This window comes from Vicugna pacos, chromosome 18 (assembly GCF_048564905.1).
Source record: "Vicugna pacos chromosome 18, VicPac4, whole genome shotgun sequence".
NCBI lineage: Eukaryota > Metazoa > Chordata > Mammalia > Artiodactyla > Camelidae > Vicugna > Vicugna pacos.
The window spans coordinates 43026305-43045123 of NC_133004.1; the positions used below are offsets into that span (position 1 = coordinate 43026305).

Sequence of the window (18819 nt, forward strand, 5' to 3'; positions counted from 1 at the left end):
CCTCCGGCCTGCCCCTCTGTCCTGCACACCCCACCAGCTCTGCAGCTCCTCACGGCCCTTCTACGACTGAACCCTCCCCTCCAGCCCCTCCTCCTCCAGGGATCCTCAGGACACCCTTCCCACACTTCCCACCACAGGCCGCCCTGGGGGAGGCCCCCCTCCCCCTCTAGGACTTTGCCCCTCCCCCCCAATGTCACTTAGACCTTTACGTTGGATGCTTACAAATGTGGCTGTGAGCTCTGCAAGGTGGGGGCCCCTGCTGCTTCACCTCATCCCCAGCCCAGGGCCTTACCCCCAATAAACAGGTGAACTCAAAATCATCTCACTTCAGTGGAGCAGTCAGATGTTCATCGTAAACCTGCCCTTTCCTCTGCCAAAATCAAGGAATTTGGGAGGCAATCCTGAGGGATTCCAGTAAGGGTGATGGGGGCCGGGCTGTTAAACCCTCATTCTGCCTGGGCTGGAGCAGGGATGGAAAATAGACTGGCCTCCCTAACTTGAGATTCAAGCCCTGTCATACACACACACACACACACACACACACACACACACACACACACACACACACACACACGAGCGCGCAAAGATGTCAGCGGGAGGAGCACGTGCAGCGTCCCCAAGAACTGGGTCAAAGGGCGTGGCGGCCCCTTCCAGCTCGCGTCAGTGGTAATCCCAGGTCACACGCGAGTCCACACAATTTTACTGAATGACTAACTCAGCACAGCACCATGTGAGACACTGGGACAAAAATAACTGAAATGCAGCCTTGGAGAGGCTGCCATCCTTGCAGGAGTCACAAAGCTGACACGAGCCACTATAGGAGGCTGGGCCCCTCCACGCTGGGATGCATACCGTGGTACCCCAAACGCTGTGAGACCCCGAGAAATGACACAGCAACACAGAGTTTCAAACATTTCTTTAAAGTAATTAAGGGGGGTTTCTTTAAATAAATCTTGCCTTCTTATAAGCATTAGTTCTTCATGTAAAGCCACCCCCACTGAGGATGTAGTGTGATCTGTGATCACTGCCTATTGCAGGGACACAAGAGGGCTCACCACACTCCACCTGATGCTCCTGCACTGGCCGATCGCGTCCACCACATGGACCAAGCCGGGGAACCGAATCCAAAGGATCCTGACAGACATCCAGAGCAACGCGGTCCTGTGCCTCCGCATTCTGTGTGAGCATGGAGCTCAGGTGAACGCTCGCACTGGGAACAGCAACAGACAGTCCCCGCTCCACCTGGCCACCACCTACGGGACCCACATAGTTCTCTCCATCCTGGCCCAAAACGGCGCCCAGGTCAATGCCCTCAATGAGTCCGGCATGACCCCTCTTCACATGGCCGCAGAAACCCTGAATGAGGAGATGCTGGAGATGCTCATCGCCTGTGGGGCCAATGTGAACTGTGCTGTCCCATCCACAGGGAGCACGGCCCTGAAGCTGGCAGTGTGCATGGCCTCGGGCAAGGCTGGCCGGATGCTGGCAGCCGATGTGAGCTGCATCCGCCTGCTGCTAGTTCATGGAGCCGAGGTCAACGCCCAGGACCGCGAAGGTGAAACCGCCATCCACGAGGCTTGTTTTGGAGGCAGAGAGGCAATAATCAACCTCTTGCTCGAATTTGAAGCAGATGTTAACGTGTTAACCAGAAACGGAGAGACCCCGCTCTACATGTACCTGCAGCGCAGCTCCAACCTAACAGACACGGCCCTTCTTGCCCGGCTACTGTCCCGCTGTTATCCCCTGAGACTGACCAACAACCAAGGAGTTCTACCTGCGGGAATCACGCTTCCAGAATTCCACCCCCTAAGGGAAACCCTAATAAAGTTATCTCAAAAACCCTTATCCCTACAGGACATTTGTAAAAGAAACATCCGAAATATTTATGGTGAGAAGTACAAACAACTCTTGAAGAAGCATCTGCCAGTGAAGATCTGGAATTCTGTGTACAGTTATTATGACTTAGCTTGCCTCTTGAAATGAGATCTCCAATTTCACAGTGCCCCAGAACTTCAGGAACTCGCACTGCATCTCTGGCTAGACATCGACCCAGAAAATACCGAACCTTATACGTCTCAGATGTACAAACTATTGGTTCTTAAACCTTTTTCAAAAAATAAAATGATTTGTACATTGACCTTTTCTTCCTAAATATTCTTTTAAATGCATTTCCCATGATTTAATTTTTTACCAAAAAGTAAGCAATTTAAAACCCCAGCCACAGAAGTAAATGTATCTTCTCTTTCCTGATAGTCCTTTATAAAAATTAGGATAGTCATAAATTTTTAAAACAGCTGAAAAAAATTTCCCATGTTAAATTTTCTTTAAGTGGATAATTACAGAAATAGATTTTACCTCTAAGGTTGAAATGAGTATCTTTGTCAGCATTAAATACATTTAGCATCATCCATTATGTTAGTGCTCAGAGCACACTTACCCCCTGAAAACAGCTAGAATTGTCAATTGCCCAAAGATTACTCCTTTTAAATTCAATCTAAGCTTTCACATTCTGGACCTACAGAGCAATGATTTATATAAAAGTAACGATAATCTCCAAAGTAAATGAACTAGCGTATATAATCTCAACGAATTTAATTCAACAAACCAACAGCAAGTCAGCCCTGAGACTGACTCAGTCTCCCTCACTTACCTTTAGATCTCTGTGAACAATTCCCATGTTATGTATGTAAAATACACCTTCCACCAATTCTTGAAAAATTTTTGTTGCAACACTGGCCATAACATAAGGACCTTAAAGTAAAAACAAGGAGTTTTATTTCTCTAATATTTTTTCATTCATTACATTAACATCAAAATGCAATGAATGCAGTTTTAAATCCATTAAAATCTGATACCTACACAACATTCAGATTTTCAACACAGTCAATACTCCAAAATGGTTTCAAAACTAGAAATTAGCAGGGAGGGCTCCTCGGCAAACGAACAAGTCATCACAAACTAGTTCCCAGCAGTTGATGGACTCATGTCACCAGGAAGAGAGGACCTCTCATGTCACTCAGGGCCCCTGTATTAACTGCTTTGTAACCAATTCTCAGGCATTAGGTGGCTAGATTAAACTACATTTAGGTCCCCTTCAACCCCTGACATCCTGTTTAATGCTAATAAACCTGGTGTCCTGGCCCACTGTGGATTAAAGATATTATTACGAATAACAGAATGAGAAAAAAAAGGTAAATTATATTAGCACAGGGAGTGAGCTTCTATCACCTGGAAAATCTAGAATGCCACATTTTCCAAAAATTAGTGACAAATGAAGTATATGGGGGAAAAGTAAGTGAAGTAATTCATCTATTAGTATGATGACATCATATGGGAACTTAGAGGATGGAGAGGTCTTGTAAGACTAAAAAATTGATCAAGAAAAAATATTGGAGTCTTCTAGCCATGTAAGTTTAGTAACATAATAAGATTTAACGGATCCTCTCTATTTATTAAAAATCATAAACCTATTGTTTACTTTCAAGTACAAAAACACTATATGCTCCCTTCTCCTTCCTGAATGAGCCTCCTTCATTATAAAGCTCAAACCTCCTCCACACCCCCCTCTCACACGATCTAGCATGTAATTCAGGGACCTGAAGTAGTCAAGACAGAGAACTATGAGAGTGTGTGTGTGTGTGAAACCAATGGTTCTACTCCAAATACCTCTACCATGGCTCCCCCTCACAATGAAGTGAGCACTTTGTCTACAATGCGAGGAGGGCTTTTTGACGTTCGTAACTATTCAGAATAACTCCCTTCCTTTGGTCTGTCTTCAATATGCTTCTGACTGCAACCCACCTAACACATGCGAACACAGAGGGTTCAGTAACCACACACAGACACGATCCAGTGACGACGGTTTCTACTCAGCTCTACATCCCTTACAGGTACTGCTTCAACCCTCACGATAACCCCATATGATGGGGATGACCCACACTTCACAGGTGAGGAACAGACTGAGAGCAGTGAACTGACTTGCCCAAAACCATACAGCAGCTGGGTCCTACAGCCACGACTCGAACCCAGGTCTCCCACTCAGGGGGTTGTTGGGGTCCGTGGTAGAGCGTGTGCTTAGCACACACAAGGTCCTGGGTTGAATAAATGAATAAATTAACCTAATTACTTGCCCCCCTCCAAAACAAAACAACCCCCCCAAACAAAGAAACAAAAAAAAGATATAAAAACTATTAAAAAATCTAATAAAATCTTTTCTAAAAGGGTGGTACCTGGGGCCACACCAGTAATTTTCATACAATTGGGTCTTGGATGGGGCTCAGCCTTTGGTATTCTGTGTGTGTGTGAAAGTCCTCTTATCGATTCTAGTACTGATCCAAATTCACCGTTTAATTCAGATTTCCCTAGCTTTTACCTAATGTTCTTTTTCTGTTCCGAGAGTCCGTCCAGGATATCACATTACATTTAGGTGTCCTGCCTCTTGAGGGTCCTGCGGTCTGTGACAGGTTCTCAGACTTTTCCTGTTTATGAAGACCTTGACAGTTTTGAGAAGTACTGGTCAGCTGTTTGTAGAATGTTCCTCAACTGGGATTGGTCTGATGCTTTTCTCATGACGAGACTGGGGTTATGGGTTTTGGGGAGGAAGCCCACAGAAATCCAGTGTCCGTCTTGTCCCCCCTCATCAAGGGCACGGACTATCGACCTCAGTTACTACGGCTCACGTCCACCCTGATCACTAGCTGAGGGGGTGTTTGTCAGGCTTCTTCCACTGCAAAGTTACTCTTTTTTATCCACATCAACTTTAAGAACTAGTGTTACATATTGTACAAATATTAACCTAAGAGACTATTTCCAGAGGGTATCATATCACTGCAGGGAGGGAGAGGGGTCTGTATCTTGAGAGAGACAAACTTGACCACACGCCCTTCTATAAGGGTTTCTTTAAAGGTTTCTTCTTCTAAAAGTACCATATTTTGAGGTTAAAAATTTTAAATAAAAAATTTAATTTTTCCTTAAAAAAATTTTTAAGACCTTTTCTACCCCAAATCATTAACGTAAATTCTAGCATATTACTGCTTAAATATCAACAAACTGCACCTATGACTGTGAACAGTAACTTCAAAACACTTACTTGTTTTTAAAAACATTGAAATAAGCATGATTGGGGGGGCAGTTTCAAAACTGATTTTTCTCCCCCTACCTAAAGCATCTGGAGGCAGAAGGTAGCAGATCTGACTGCACTTCCCGGCCCAGCACTTGAAAACCCACATGGTACTTACACGCAGACTCGTCCACACTCTGGCGGCCCCGGATGTTTCTCTCCGTGATCCAGTCCCACAGCGAGAGCTCGCACAGCTGCATCTGGATGTGCAGCATCAAGTGGTACTGCGCCTAGGGGGCGACACACCATGGCTCCACCTGTGCACCATGCACTCAGTTATTCAGTCAACAAACCTCCCTTGCCTACTCTAGCCCAAAGACTGGGCTAAGTGCTGGGGACAGGGAGGACAGACACAGGCTGGACCAAGAAGCCCAAAGCCTAGGGAAGGAGATGACGAGTAAAGCAATACTTGGCGTGGTGTGTCACGGTCCAAGTTGGCCCCCCTGGGGTCAGGAAGGTGTTGACTGGACGAAGCTCTTGATCGTGACAGAGGCTGAGGGCCTGAAACCGCTTAGTTGGCTCCCAAGATAAAGAGTTTTTAGAGCTAAGATAAAGCATCAGATCGGCTGTATGGTACTGTCCTACTCTGTACACCCCAGAGTACATACACATGGCTGGCCTCACGTCGTACATAACTAATAAATCGTCCAAGAGAAAGGTAAGCAAAAGTTAAGCTCAGTGTAGCCCATTCAAGAAAATTTTCCCAATGTATCATAGAGAAATGAAACGATTCTGATGAAAAGTCCCTCAAACTCAACCCCTTACATTCAGGGGAACCTGCTCAAAGGTTTGTGTTTCATAGAAAGTATGCACATATCCCTGGACAATCAGAATGAACCCTACGTGCAGACACAGGTGCACATACAGTTCTGTGATCCCAACACAGCAGAGTATGTGTAGACCCTGTTAATGTTCGAGTTTCAATGCTAATACTCAGTAACGGTGAGAGTACGTGGCAGTCTCACCAGCACATGAGTGTAGTCCTAATTAGTGTAATCCATACCCTGAAAGCTGACCTGGTAGTCCCACTAGGACTCTTTCCTAAAGTCATGTTCCAAAATACAGAAAATCTTCCTGCATAAATACATTTTCATAACATGATGCTAACATACCACAGAAACAGAACATGCAAAATGTTTCCAATGCCAAGGTACATATATGAGACTGTCCAGAGGAAGGGCCCAGCCAGGGAGGTCAGAAAAGAATTAGCAGGAGTTAAATGGGTGAAGCAGGGAAGACCAAACACAAAGGCCAAGTGTCAGGAGGGAACATGGAGGGGAGAGACTCCACCCGAGGGCAGGAGAGCCAGAACAGAGACAGAGGAGGGCCAGGAGGGAAGCCAGCTCAGGAAGGGGCACAGCCGTGTCTAACCACAGTCCTCTGCACTGTTATTACGGGGAAACAGCAAGTCAGCAGGTTCTGGAAAGCAACCTACCTCTGTCTGCCCCAACAAGTTTAAGTTTTCTTCAGAAGACTCAGTGGAGAAGAAATTCTCTTCCACATCTGAATTATGTCTGAGCGGCAGGGGATGCCCAGCCATTGATCTGGAAGACCCGTCAACCAAGCCTTTTTCTTGGAGCTCAGGAGACGATTCAAATTCACTGGCATCTCTTGTAACTAAATTGGTGGTGTAATGCACCAATCTGTTATTCTGATTCTCGACACCAGCTTCACCTAAGGATTTTCCTTCTTCTGGGGTGAATTCGGCAAAGATAACGGATGAGCTGTTACTTTCATCACTTTTAACATCATAGTGATCTCTAGGGGGAAAAAAAACAGTAAAGATAAAAAATCAGTGTTAAAAAAGATCAACCATACCTCAATTGCTCCTTCAAGGCTGTCTGAATCTTACTGGTAAACTGAAAAAAAATTACAACGTATCTATCATGGCACAGCACTTCCTTAAAAATACCAGAAATATCTGAGAAAGAAAATAATTTAACATTTTGTAATGAAAATGAGCAAAAAGTGTGAAACACTCCTGAGCTTCCAGTAGCAAAAGGCGAAGGCGACCGAGCGCAGGCGGCAGGAGGGAGGGTCTAGTGTGTGAAAGGGCACCCCAGCCCACGCACCTGGGGTCCTCCTGGTCGGAGATCACCTCCAGAGACGGCAGCTGAATAGAAATTCTATCTGCTGAACAAAAACAAAAGAAAATGTTCAAGCAGCCCAGTTTTCTAATTTACAGCCAAAAGCAGAGCTAAAATATATAAATAATACCAAGTGAGGCTACAAGTTAAAAATGTCCCAGCCTTCTGGCAACATGCAATACAACGAGCTTATTCCAATGACTGGCACATTTTAGGAATGAAAAAAAACGAGCTGTTCAACTATACAAGGGCTCAGAGAACTTTCTGCACAGGATCTGACAGGAAATATCTCAGGTTTTGTGGGGACTCTGCAACTACTCCACTCTGGCTGTAGCAGAAAAGCAGCCAAAGGGAACACACAGGAATAAGCCTGTGCTCTAAGAATCGTACTTCCTGACATTGAGATTGGAATTTCACAAAACCTTTACAAAATATTCTTTTGATTCCTTTTAACTTTTTAAAAATGTCAAAAAAAACATTCTCAGCTTGTGAGATGCACAAAAAAACAAACAAACAAACAAACAAACAAACAAAAACCAGGGGAAGGCCAGACATGGCCCACAGGCCAAAGTCTGCCAAGCCTTCAACTGTACCATCAAACCACGTACCTTGCCTTTGGGCCACGTGAACATGCTCTATCCAAGCAGTGTGATAGCCTACGATATTAGGATGCTGAAGCCCGGCCAGCACCTTAACCTCCCGTAGCACCTATGGAAGAAAACATACTTAGAGATGGATTTACTGACAAACTTGTTAAATGTTCATGGTGTCGGGGGGAGGGTATAGCTCAAGTGGTAGAGTGCATGCTTCACATGCAGGAGGTTCTGAGTTGAATCCCAAGTACCTCCTCTAAAAATAAATAAAATAAACCTAATTACCCCCTCTAAAAAAACTAATAATTAAAAAAATATTTTTTAAGCCATTCTTGGCACTGTCATTTCAAGGGTGGGAGACAGAAGTGGCTTAGAGGACTAGGTCATTTACCCAGGACCACAGAGCATGTCAGGGAGAAGACTGGGACCTGAACTGAGCTCCTGTTTTTTTCATAACAAGCTTGTTACATATTGTATATGAATCATTCACTTAAAAAATTAATTGCCCCAGCAACGACCCTGAAATGTGGTCAATCTGAAGTGCCTATAAAAAAAATAGCTCAAATAAAAATTTAGCCTTGATGTTTATTCACTGTAATCCATTCTTAGTAAACTGCAATCCATACTACCCAATATTTGCCAAATACATATACATACACACATACATACACCCCTCTTTCAAAAGGACCCAATACTTAATTATTCAAAATAAGTAAAATTTTAAAAATCGTACCTTCATACAATCTGTTTTAGTTGCACCCTTAATCAGGATTTTTTTAATTGCATAATACTGACCATCTAATTTATTCCTGACCTAAAAAAGCAGAGAAAAAAACAGAGTATATTGTGCCATTAAATTCCAACTGAATAAGGAAAGTTTTTTTAACCTGACCTTAGATAATCCAAACTAGCCAGAGATAAAATTAAGCTAAGGTGGCGGCAGGGGGTGGGGGTGTAGCTTAGTGGTAGAGCACACCCTTACCGTGCACAAGGTGCTGGGTTCAATCCCCAGTACCTCCATTCAATTAAGAAAAAAAAATAAGCTAAAGACACGCGTCCTCTTTACTACACTCAGGGAAGTCAGTTAGACTAAAAGTTCTTCAAACTGTATTGAGAGTCCAACTCCTAGAAGTTCTGGGTCTGAAGAACGTGAATGTTAGCAAAAAGGCCATGTGCAAAACGCAGTAGCACAACTTTTTCAGCAATACATTTCTAATAAAAACTAACTATAGAACAAAAACTCAGAGTTTCCAGAATCCACCCACATCACCAACACAGTTAGGAAAAAATTAACACCTGCCCACTTCCCTGTAAATGACAAATCTTAATAAAAAGTAAATACGTATGATTTCGAGGGATCTTCCCTGTAAGTACTTTAAATAATCATCATGAAAACTACTTCTGTAAATACATTGTTTAGAGCCACAGGTCAACACAAGGACGTGGAAAACCACCTTGTACACTCTTCCATATCCACCTTTTCCTAAGATGGCCAGCTCTTCAAATTCATTCAAATAACGTGAAGTTTGTGCTTCAAAGGCTACGTCCCGTGACCTGAAAGTTGAACACAATCAGTCAATACCAAACACGAGAGAACCAAAATGTTCCACGGTAGATCATGTTGACTCTGTGACTAACCTGCCAAGCCTCGTTTATTACTGAGCTGGGATCATTTGGAAAGGATGAGCTACAATGAAATGTTTCTCTTCTCTATGAAGAAAACGTGTGAAAATAAACAAACTGATGGTGTAATAAAGAGAGCAAAGACATCACCGATCTAATGGTAAGTACTTTACCATAATTAGTATTCCAATTAGAAACTATCATTATATGTTTTAAAGCAGGAATCCGAAGGACGACAGGGAGTTGTTGATTAGTTGAGATCAGTGATAAATTTACTTCAATTTTTTGATGATCCAGACCAGTTATAGATTTTAAACTAGCATTTCCTACATACAGTGGAAATTCAGTGGTGTCCTCCTGATAGACTGAATGTCAGTGCTCTGAATGGAGGATGAGGCTTATGGAATCCATACAGAATTGGGCGGGGGTCAAAGAGGAAAGAATGAAAAATACAGTACACCTTACAAATTTTAATTTTCATAAACTACCCGAACCACATTATTTTTTAACCCCAATACTAATTTCTGATTAATTCAGAATTAAGAACTCAAGATTTCTTTTGGATAGTTTACGCCTTGCACAGTCCAAAAAGTATTCAACACTTCAATAAAAAATAAGAATTAAAAAGAAAAAGAATTTAAAAAAAATTTTTTTAAGTACCTAACACATACCTGATCTTCTGGATATGAGAATTATCCTCACAAGGACCCTAAAATCAAAAAGTTATTTTTAAAAAGCATTTTGAAGGTTTCATGGAATATAGACTGTATCACAATTCAGTGTCATATTAATAGTCCCAAATACTCAAACTAACATTTAAAAAAAAAAAACCTACCCAATGGCTTTTTCATATTACTTTAGAGTTTGGAATTCAAGATATTTCTCTCTTAACGAAATGATCACTAGTGAAAAGCTATGTTCTTACCATCCAAGGACAAAGCTGAGATTTACCAAGGAGCGTCATCAGCAAACATGGCTGACTTTCCTGTTACATAAGTGCAAAAACTGACCACTGTTCATCTCTCCACTGCTCCCACCCACTCCAAGCCACCGTACCTCAGGCCCCTGTGACTGCATCTGCCTGCTGCTTCTGCCCTTGGCCCCCCTCAGTCTACTCTCAACACAGCAGCTGGGATGATTCCATTAAAACGTAAGTCAGATTAAGATAGAGAAAAACAAGCTTATGGTTACCAAAGGGGAAGGCGGGCAGGGGAGGGATAAATTAGGAGTTTAAAATTAGCAGATACAAATTAATATATGTAAAATAGATAAACAAGGCCCTACTGTATAGCACAGGGAACTATAGTCAATATCCTTTAATAAACTGTTAACAGAAAAGAACATGAAAAAGATTATATATGTATATCTGAATCATTTTGCTATACACCAGAAACTAACACAACATTGTGAATCAATTATACTTCAATTAAAAAAAAAATGTAAAGTCAGATTACGTCACTCCCCTGCTCAAAATCCTGCAAAACTTCTCCTTTCACTGAGTGAAAACCAGACATTGAACGGTTGCAAGAGGTGTGAGCATAGCTCAGTGGTAGAGCGTGTGCTAGCATGCGTGAGGTCCTGGGTTCAATGCCCAGTACCTCCATTAAAAAAAAAAAAGTCTCAAGATCCACCTCCACCTGTCCCCCTCATGACCGGTCCCCCACCCTGGTCCCACCTCTCCCAGACTCCCTCCTTGCTTACTGTGTTCCAGCCACATGGCTGCCTATCAGGTTCCCAAACCTGCCCAGCACCCTGCTACCTGGGGAATCTCTGTTCCTCCACCTGGAATGCTTTGCCTCTGTGTGGCTCATTCTAACGCCAGCTCCTAACTCCTGTCTCAGTGAGGCCCTCCCTGGCCAGGCTACATAAAATTCACACGGCCCCTCCTGGCATTTTCTAAGCCCCTTACTGCTTTCTGTTTCTCCTTAACACCATCTAACGCCCCATTTACTTTTATTTTTCTATTGTTTACTGCCCCTCTGCCAGAACGTCAGCTCCCTGAGGGCAGGCACCTTTATTCTGTGCCCTGCCTGAACCCCAGCACCTACACAAGAGCCTAACACGTAGCAGCTATTTGACAAATATTTGCTGAATAAACAAATTAAAGTTACCATGAAACCTGTCTTATAATGAGGATTTCATGCTTTAAAATACAGTTCTCTTAATGTTACAATGCTTTTACCGCACACAAAGACCATTTTTACTGCTTACCTGACGTACTCTCTCCTTCGCTGACCTCATTAAGTGCGTGATAGCTCTGTTGTGATGTAGCCTCAACGAGCTAAACTCATCACTGCAGGTGAAGGACGAAAGCAGCCCCATTTTGATGAAGGTCTGACAAAGTACTATGAAAAGAACATGCAAAGTGATTATTAGAAAGGCCATCAATAAAATGGCAATTTTAAAGAATAAACTGTCACTAATAGCCTAAGAAGAAAACCTCTATAAGAAAAAAGTTATGTTTATGCACACATGACAACTTAGGGACTGATTCTCTAAAAGAGAAGGAATGACAAGGATGCTCATTGATCAGCACTACATATGTAACCTTTTTTTTTTTAATTCCTTTATTATGATATGATTCCTGTACAGTAAACTACACATATTTGACATCTGTTGGGTTTTTTGGGGGGGAGATTTGGTTCATTTGTTTTGTTTGATTTTCTTTTTAAAGGAGTACTTGGGATTGAACCTAGGACCTCGTGCACACTAAGCACAGCTCTACCACTGAGTTATACCCACCCCCCAGTAAACTACACATATTTGAAATGAACAATTTGATGAGTTTTGATAGATGTATACACCACATCTGTAACTTCTTATCTGACGTTCTACAGTCATTTGGTTGGTCAGTTCCCAAGATCACTTCATGATGGGGGCTGGCCACCAGAAAAGACCAAGACGTGATTAGAAGTTTAGAACTTTCCGCTCCACCTCCCACCCTCCAGGGAGGGGAGAAGGGCTGGAATTTGAGTTAATAATCAATCATGCCAACGTGATGAAGCTGCCATAAAAAATCCCTAAAGTACAGGGCTGGTGAACACACCCAGGAGGGTGGTGCATCCGAACTCTTATGGGGACAGAAGGTCCAGCACTCTGGACCCTCAGGACCTCACCCTATGTGCCTCTCCATCTGGCAATTCCTCTGTATCCTTTATCATGCCCTTAATTACATAATAAATTGGGAAGCATAGTAAGTGCCTCCCTGAGTACTGTGAGCTGTTACAGCAAATTACCAAACCTGAGGATGGGGTAATAGAAACCCCCAATTTGTAGCCAAATCAGACACAAGGTGGGGGAAAACTGAGAACCCCAGGGACCTATGGCTTGCAACTGGCATCTGAAATGAGGACAGTCTTGTGGGACTGAGCCCTAAGCCTGTGGGATCTGACACTAACTCCAGGCACACAATGCCAGAAGTGAATTAGAAGACACCTAGCTGGTGTCAGGAGAACGGGTCAGGACAGGAGGAAACCCCACACACTAGGCATTAGAAGTATTCAGTGTGCCAAGGAAAACAGTTTCCTGTACAGAGTTTCAGGGCTCTGGTCAAGATCGGGTTTGAAATAAGTATCTGTGATGTTCATTTACCTGCTCACCAAATAAACCATAACAGATCTTCAAAAATTATATGAATTATCACATTATATATAAAAAAGAACTACTTTTTATTTGCTAAAATACATACAATTTGATGGCGTTTCATCTTTTGGGGTCTCCAGCAGTTATATTCATAAGGAATTACACAAAAACATAAATTTAATGAAACATACTACTGATGCTCGTTTCAAATTCTGATATACCAGCTGCTTCGCAGACGCACAGCATTAAACAATATAGTATTTTTACACGTTTTAGTTAGCAAGATTAATTTACTCTTACTAACATTTAAACACCTGTCTTGAACGAAGCGGGTTGGGTTCGTGTACATGGCTCAAGTGCTCCAGCAGAGAGACAAGCAGTAGTTGGTTTGCGACGGCGAAAGGGAACGTGGGCTGCTGCAGGGGTCCTTTCAGCACCTGGAGTTCTGCAGGAACATCAGACTCTGAAAAGGAAAAAAGGAAAAACAACTAAGGAGTAGTAAACGCAGCTCAGAATGACAAAACAGCGTATCCTAGCTAAGGAAGCATACACTAAGTCTAAGGAAATTAAAAACAAAACAGCAATTAGGCCGAGCGGGGCTAATTGAGACAGACTTTCTGGAACTAAGTTTTGAGTTGAATTCTGGAAGTTCCAACTCAAACCAGGGGGAAGCAAGGAAGTGCTGGTAATGATGTTTGCAAAGGTAGAAATAACAAATGAAAAATAAAGCTTTAAGCAAATAAGCAAGGAGGTGAGAATAGGATGGCTTCCTTCCTTTGAGACGAAGCCTTGGCCAGGCATAAAGAAAGCAGTCTGGCGGAGGAGAAACGGAGAGGGAGGAAGGATGGAACCTTTACTCTGAGCATGTGCTGCGTATGTAGGGACCAGGAGTTTCACATGTACAATCCCGCTTAATCCTCATAAAACACCCTGTGTGTCTCCCCTACGGCAAAAGTGTTACCATTCCCATTTTACAGACAGACACTGATCTCATTGAGAGGCTAAGGAACAAGCAAGTAGGCAGATCAGACTGACTTCCAAGCCTTTCCTCCTTCCACTGAACAAGACCCAGGAGACAGTCGAATTGGCAATTAAAGCTGAAGGTCCTAAGTTCTCACACACCGTTTATTTAAAACATTTTTTTACAGGCCAAAAACACAATGGAGGAAGAATGTTTGTGGAGACTGTTCTGGAAACATGCGACAGGTAGCCTGGAAGGGGGCATCCAACAGCCAACGAGAAGTCAGGAGGAGCCTAGTAAAAGAGGTAAGTGACAGAAACATGGAGGAAAGAACAGGTCCTGGAGATACCAAAAAAGAAATGGACTGGTCAGGATTTGAAAGAATAGAAATGGGAGGATGGAGGGGTTAGAGTGAAAACTGGTAAGAGGGGCTGCTGTGGGAAAGATGAAACTCTCAAGAGCTGCTGACCCACTCAACTGGAAATGCCCTGCAGAAGGAGGACCTACATCTTCTAAAATCTCCCCATTCCAAATGTTCTATTCCTTTCTCCTCTATTAACTTAAAGGTCCTGGAAGAGCCAAGGTTCTCAAATCCAGATTTCATATACAAATTCCCTCTCTGACCTGCACGTGGCCCAAAAGGGACCTGCATGTACAGAGATGTACTATTTATTTTAAATGAATACTTACTGTCTAATTATGGGGAAGAAAAAGAATGGAAAATGTGGCCATGAAGAAACTTCTCTATGTAAAGATATCTTTAAGTATGAATCACAACATCAGATACAGTGCATATACCTGTGCTAATAGACAAGAAAAAAGAAAAGGCAATAAAATTTATACAGAGCTCTTATGAGCTAACAAGAAAATAAGGCACAATTAAAACTCAAATATGTTTAACAAAACTAGTCAGTAATGACATACGTATTAAAATAACTACAGTACCACTGTTTGCCATCAGAGTCTGGAATCCTTGTTATTTTTTCTGGCACAGAAAACTAGACATTTTCAAGCACAAGGGGGTAAGTGTTTGCAATCTTTGGCAAAACACGGTAGAATTTCAAATGTGTAAATCTTTACCCAGCAATTCTACTTTTAGAAACATATTCCAAGGAAATAATTAAAGCACCATAAATATATAAGTACAAGGTGTTCAGGATAACACTCTAAAGTACTGAAAATCTGTGTAATAAGTTATATACATATAATAAAATACTATGCAGCTGTAAGAAATGATGGTGTCTAGAAGGATAATCAAAAACAGCCCATCACCAAGTCAAAAAAGGAGGCCATGAATAGTAGTATTAATAAAGGTGAGGTGAGAGAGTTTCATACAAACCAACGTGATCTTTCTGGACATGATTTTAGCAAAATGTATCAAAAAAAACCTTTTTTAAGTATTTCCTTGACCCAACAAATCCTACTTCTGTGGCTCTAAAGAAATAATCAGATATTAACAAAGATTTACAGAGATGCCAAACTTAGTATATTTCTAATGGTTAGAAAAAGACATTTATTTTCCAAGAAAACAGCAAAGACTAAACAAATGATAGTACAGAATGTGATGGCCTTAAAATAATGTTCTTAAAGGCTAATTTATCACAAGAAAAGGCTAACAAAACTTCACACTTAAAAAGCAAAGCATAAAATGTTTATTATTCTACTACGATCACGATTTTAAAACATATTTCTTTTAGAACTATAGAAATCTACACACACAAAAAGAAAGGAAAGAACAAAACAGACAAAAATCTCTGCTCCCTGTGTTTTCAATAATACATGGAAAGACGCTGTAAAAAGAGTGAAATTACAGTGAACATGTTGTTTTATAATCTGCCGGTTTGATCCGCAGTATCAAGGGATTTACCCAGCTTACAGCAGCTCTTAGGAAGTATTCGCAAATGAATACACCAAATTATTAGCAGTGAGTTCTCTGGGATGTGGGTAAAGGGCAGTTTCCTCTATTTTTCTCTTACTCTTTTAAATTTTGTGAATGATTTCTCTAAATTTTTATCTTATTTGGACAAAATCAGACAGAAGTCTTTAATTCATTCATGATAACTTTCTTTGACAAACAGTTTTAAAAGTACATTTCATCAAAAAAAGTAGTCTCTAGCTAAGCCAAAATGTAACGTTTGTAAATGTAAATTACAAACAGTAATCTCTGGATGATGAAATTATGGTTTTAAAATTTTTCTTTTCAGACTTTTCCACGTTTTCAACATATTCCGCAACGTGGAAAGAAAAAATTCAGTACTTAACTGTTAACAGTGGTGAGATTTTTTAGGAGGGTTTTCTGCATCTGTACACTGTTACGCTTTCCTATTTTCTACAATGAGAAAATCCTACTTTTTAACAAGAAAAAAAAATTAAAAGAATGGCTGCTCAGTGGAGTCGACTGAACCAATAAATCCAGAAAATGACAACTTTACAAAGACCAATGGACAGATAGCCAAATGCAGGAAGGAATAAAACTGAAAGGAAATGAAGATTGTCTGAAGCTGAAAAGCTTCCCATTTCACAGTTCTGATCAAAAGAAAAGGGAGAAGTGGCTAAAAGGAAAGGCGAGGTCAATTTCTCTCATGAAAGAGTCAGAAATAAGATCTAGACCCAAGCTGATTTAGAGTTCAAGAGTCCTGCCAAGCAGAAAGGTTGGAGATTAGCAGGAAAGGGATCACCTAATTCAGTCTCCTCGGGAAGGTGGGATCCAAATGGTCCATTATTAAGTTAAAGAACCTGGAGGATTAATCGGAGGTAGAAATTCTGCAACACTTGTGTCAGATAAAAGAAGGAAAACTAACGAGTCTGACAATGGGTTTACTGACAGCCTTCCTTCTCAAGTATGCTGTTCCACAGGGAGGGAAAAGAATACAGAAACTTCAAAGGCTGCTGTTGGCTCTGGAAGAATTCTGACACTACAATCTGCTGAAGGTCACAGTCCGTAGTAATATATGTAGATTTTGAATTTTCTGAGAATACCATTAACTGGCAGGATAACCTCCTCACATGACATAACCTTCGAGAAATCATTATCCTTTCTCTTTTTATGTCTGAAAGTGAAACTACATTTCTCACAGACCTTACTTTTCATACAACAAGATCAAGTATTGTCTAGACATTCTTGGGCTTCTTTGGCAGAAAAGGCAATATGTAAACACAGCAGTATTATTAGTAACCTAAGGAGAAGGAAATTTTTAGAAGCTTATCTAAGATCACTCCCTTCAAGAATAATCTTCAGTTTGCAGAAAACCTTATCACAATGTCACAGAACAGACAGACTTGCCTGTTTGTAGCTGGGACTTCTATGACATGACACTTTACATACTACTGAGCTGCTATAATATAACAGGTGGGAAAATATTAGTCTGTCCATTAAAAACGAGTTATCTTACAACTGTGTTCTGCTAATGGCCTACTTAAATTATCATCAGTCTGCTTTTGTTTCCCTTTAAGATCAAGAACTGTAGGTGAAAATTAAAGAATTTTAGGAATAAATTAAAACCTTTTCAACTCAGCTTGCACCTTTAAAACCACTGCAACGTGTTAGTTTGTTTCATGCTTCAACTTACTATGTATTCTCTGTAATCATTCTATTCGACTTATCACACAGTAAAAACCTCCCTGAATTGATGTATTCATTTTTGATGGCACAATTTAATTTTAAAAATCGCCAAAAGAACTGGTTGCAACTAAAGAGACTATTGCACTTTTATTAAACTACTGCATACTTTGAACTGGTTAGACTCAACGTTTTAAGTACCTCTTACTTTATGTTGAATAACTTGACTGACTTGGGCCGTATCTCCTAGTAACCAAAAGCCTCATGAAAAATTGGGCATTTTTTTTAACCGAAGATGATGTCCATCCTGCCTCACCACGAGAAGTCTTCAGCTACTGTATTAGTGAAGCAAAAGACAAGAGAGAAGCTACAAATTAAAATTCTTAACCCAAGCTCTTCAGCGAGCGCATAGGATCTAGTGGTTTACAAAACTCCAGCTCCACGCTAGACAAAACCAAGGAGTTTGAAAGCTGAAAAACAGCCTGAGGGTATTCCTAGCATGTCCGAAACCCCGAGTCCGCAGAGAAGAAACCACCAACAGAAATGTAAACGATCGAGCGGGCTGCAGACACTCGTTTCAATGCGGGTTAACCTTATCCAGACTGCCCGCCCGCCGCCCCGCACACTGCACCGCCGGGCCCCCGGTTCAAGCCCGGATCCAGCCGAACTTGCCCGGGTTCTGCGGCGAACCTCGCCCTACCTGCCCGCCAGGGAAGGAAGCTGGACGGGGGCGGGGGAGGGCCTCCGCGGCATTCGGGTCCCTCACCATCATACTTGGGGTCCGAGCCCTCAGCCGGGAAGTCGATGGCAGGCGGCGCAGGCACAGCCCCCGCCCCGTCGCCCTCCGCCTCGCGCTCCCGGGCCCCGGAGATGCCCCCCAGCATAGCCGGCCGCGCACGGGCTGCACTACAGCCCGCCCGCCAGCCGAGCACCGCCTCACGCAGCACACTCAGCGGGCGCCACCGGATCCGGAAGTGGCCCTTGGCGAAGCGGAAGACCTGTCACGCCCCCTGCGCCGCTGTAGAGGGCGGACCCTGCCGCAGGCCCCGCCCCGTCCCGTCCCGGTTCGGGGAGGGAGGATGGGCTGTCCTGGCGCCGGCGTCCCGCAGTACTGTCCGAAGAGTCCGCGCTCTCACACCTCACGCCGAGACGGTAGTGTAAGAACGGGGTGTCTGCAGGGACGCTAATCCAGATGTTTACTTTTTGCGGCTATGGCTACAACGGTGACTATTTGTCATTTGCCAAAAAAAAAAAAAAAATCAAAAGCATCTGCAAGACTGGTCTCGAAGAGACCC

At 42.4% G+C, this 18819-nt stretch overlaps 2 protein-coding genes across 5 annotated transcripts in view; one reads left to right on the forward strand and one right to left on the reverse strand.

The window, feature by feature from the left end:
• ANKRD61 (ankyrin repeat domain 61) overlaps positions 1 to 2137 on the forward strand; it is a 4165-nt gene extending 2028 nt beyond the window's left edge. The window contains exon 3 of the mRNA XM_031676807.2: positions 1038 to 2137. Coding sequence (XP_031532667.2) covers positions 1038 to 1983 — 946 coding nt within the window. The 3' untranslated portion in view covers positions 1984 to 2137. The remainder of the gene's footprint in view (positions 1 to 1037) is intronic.
• EIF2AK1 (eukaryotic translation initiation factor 2 alpha kinase 1) overlaps positions 1 to 18488 on the reverse strand; it is a 26252-nt gene extending 7764 nt beyond the window's left edge. The window contains exons 1-11 of one of the 4 annotated variants that reach the window (XM_006210375.4): positions 18291 to 18488; positions 13309 to 13467; positions 11634 to 11767; positions 10094 to 10131; positions 9254 to 9353; positions 8533 to 8613; positions 7815 to 7914; positions 7192 to 7252; positions 6555 to 6879; positions 5238 to 5349; positions 2651 to 2751 (exon numbers count right to left, since the gene is read on the reverse strand). In XM_006210375.4, the coding sequence (XP_006210437.2) occupies positions 2651 to 2751; positions 5238 to 5349; positions 6555 to 6879; positions 7192 to 7252; positions 7815 to 7914; positions 8533 to 8613; positions 9254 to 9353; positions 10094 to 10131; positions 11634 to 11767; positions 13309 to 13467; positions 18291 to 18408 (1329 nt within the window). In that variant the 5' untranslated portion in view covers positions 18409 to 18488. Of the gene's footprint in view, positions 1 to 2650; positions 2752 to 5237; positions 5350 to 6554; positions 6880 to 7191; positions 7253 to 7814; positions 7915 to 8532; positions 8614 to 9253; positions 9354 to 10093; positions 10132 to 11633; positions 11768 to 13308; positions 13468 to 18224 lie in introns of all 4 variants that reach the window. The other 3 variants (XM_015244513.3, XM_031676802.2, XM_015244514.3) reach the window with 3 other exon arrangements.
• Between the last annotated feature and the right edge of the window lie 331 nt (positions 18489 to 18819).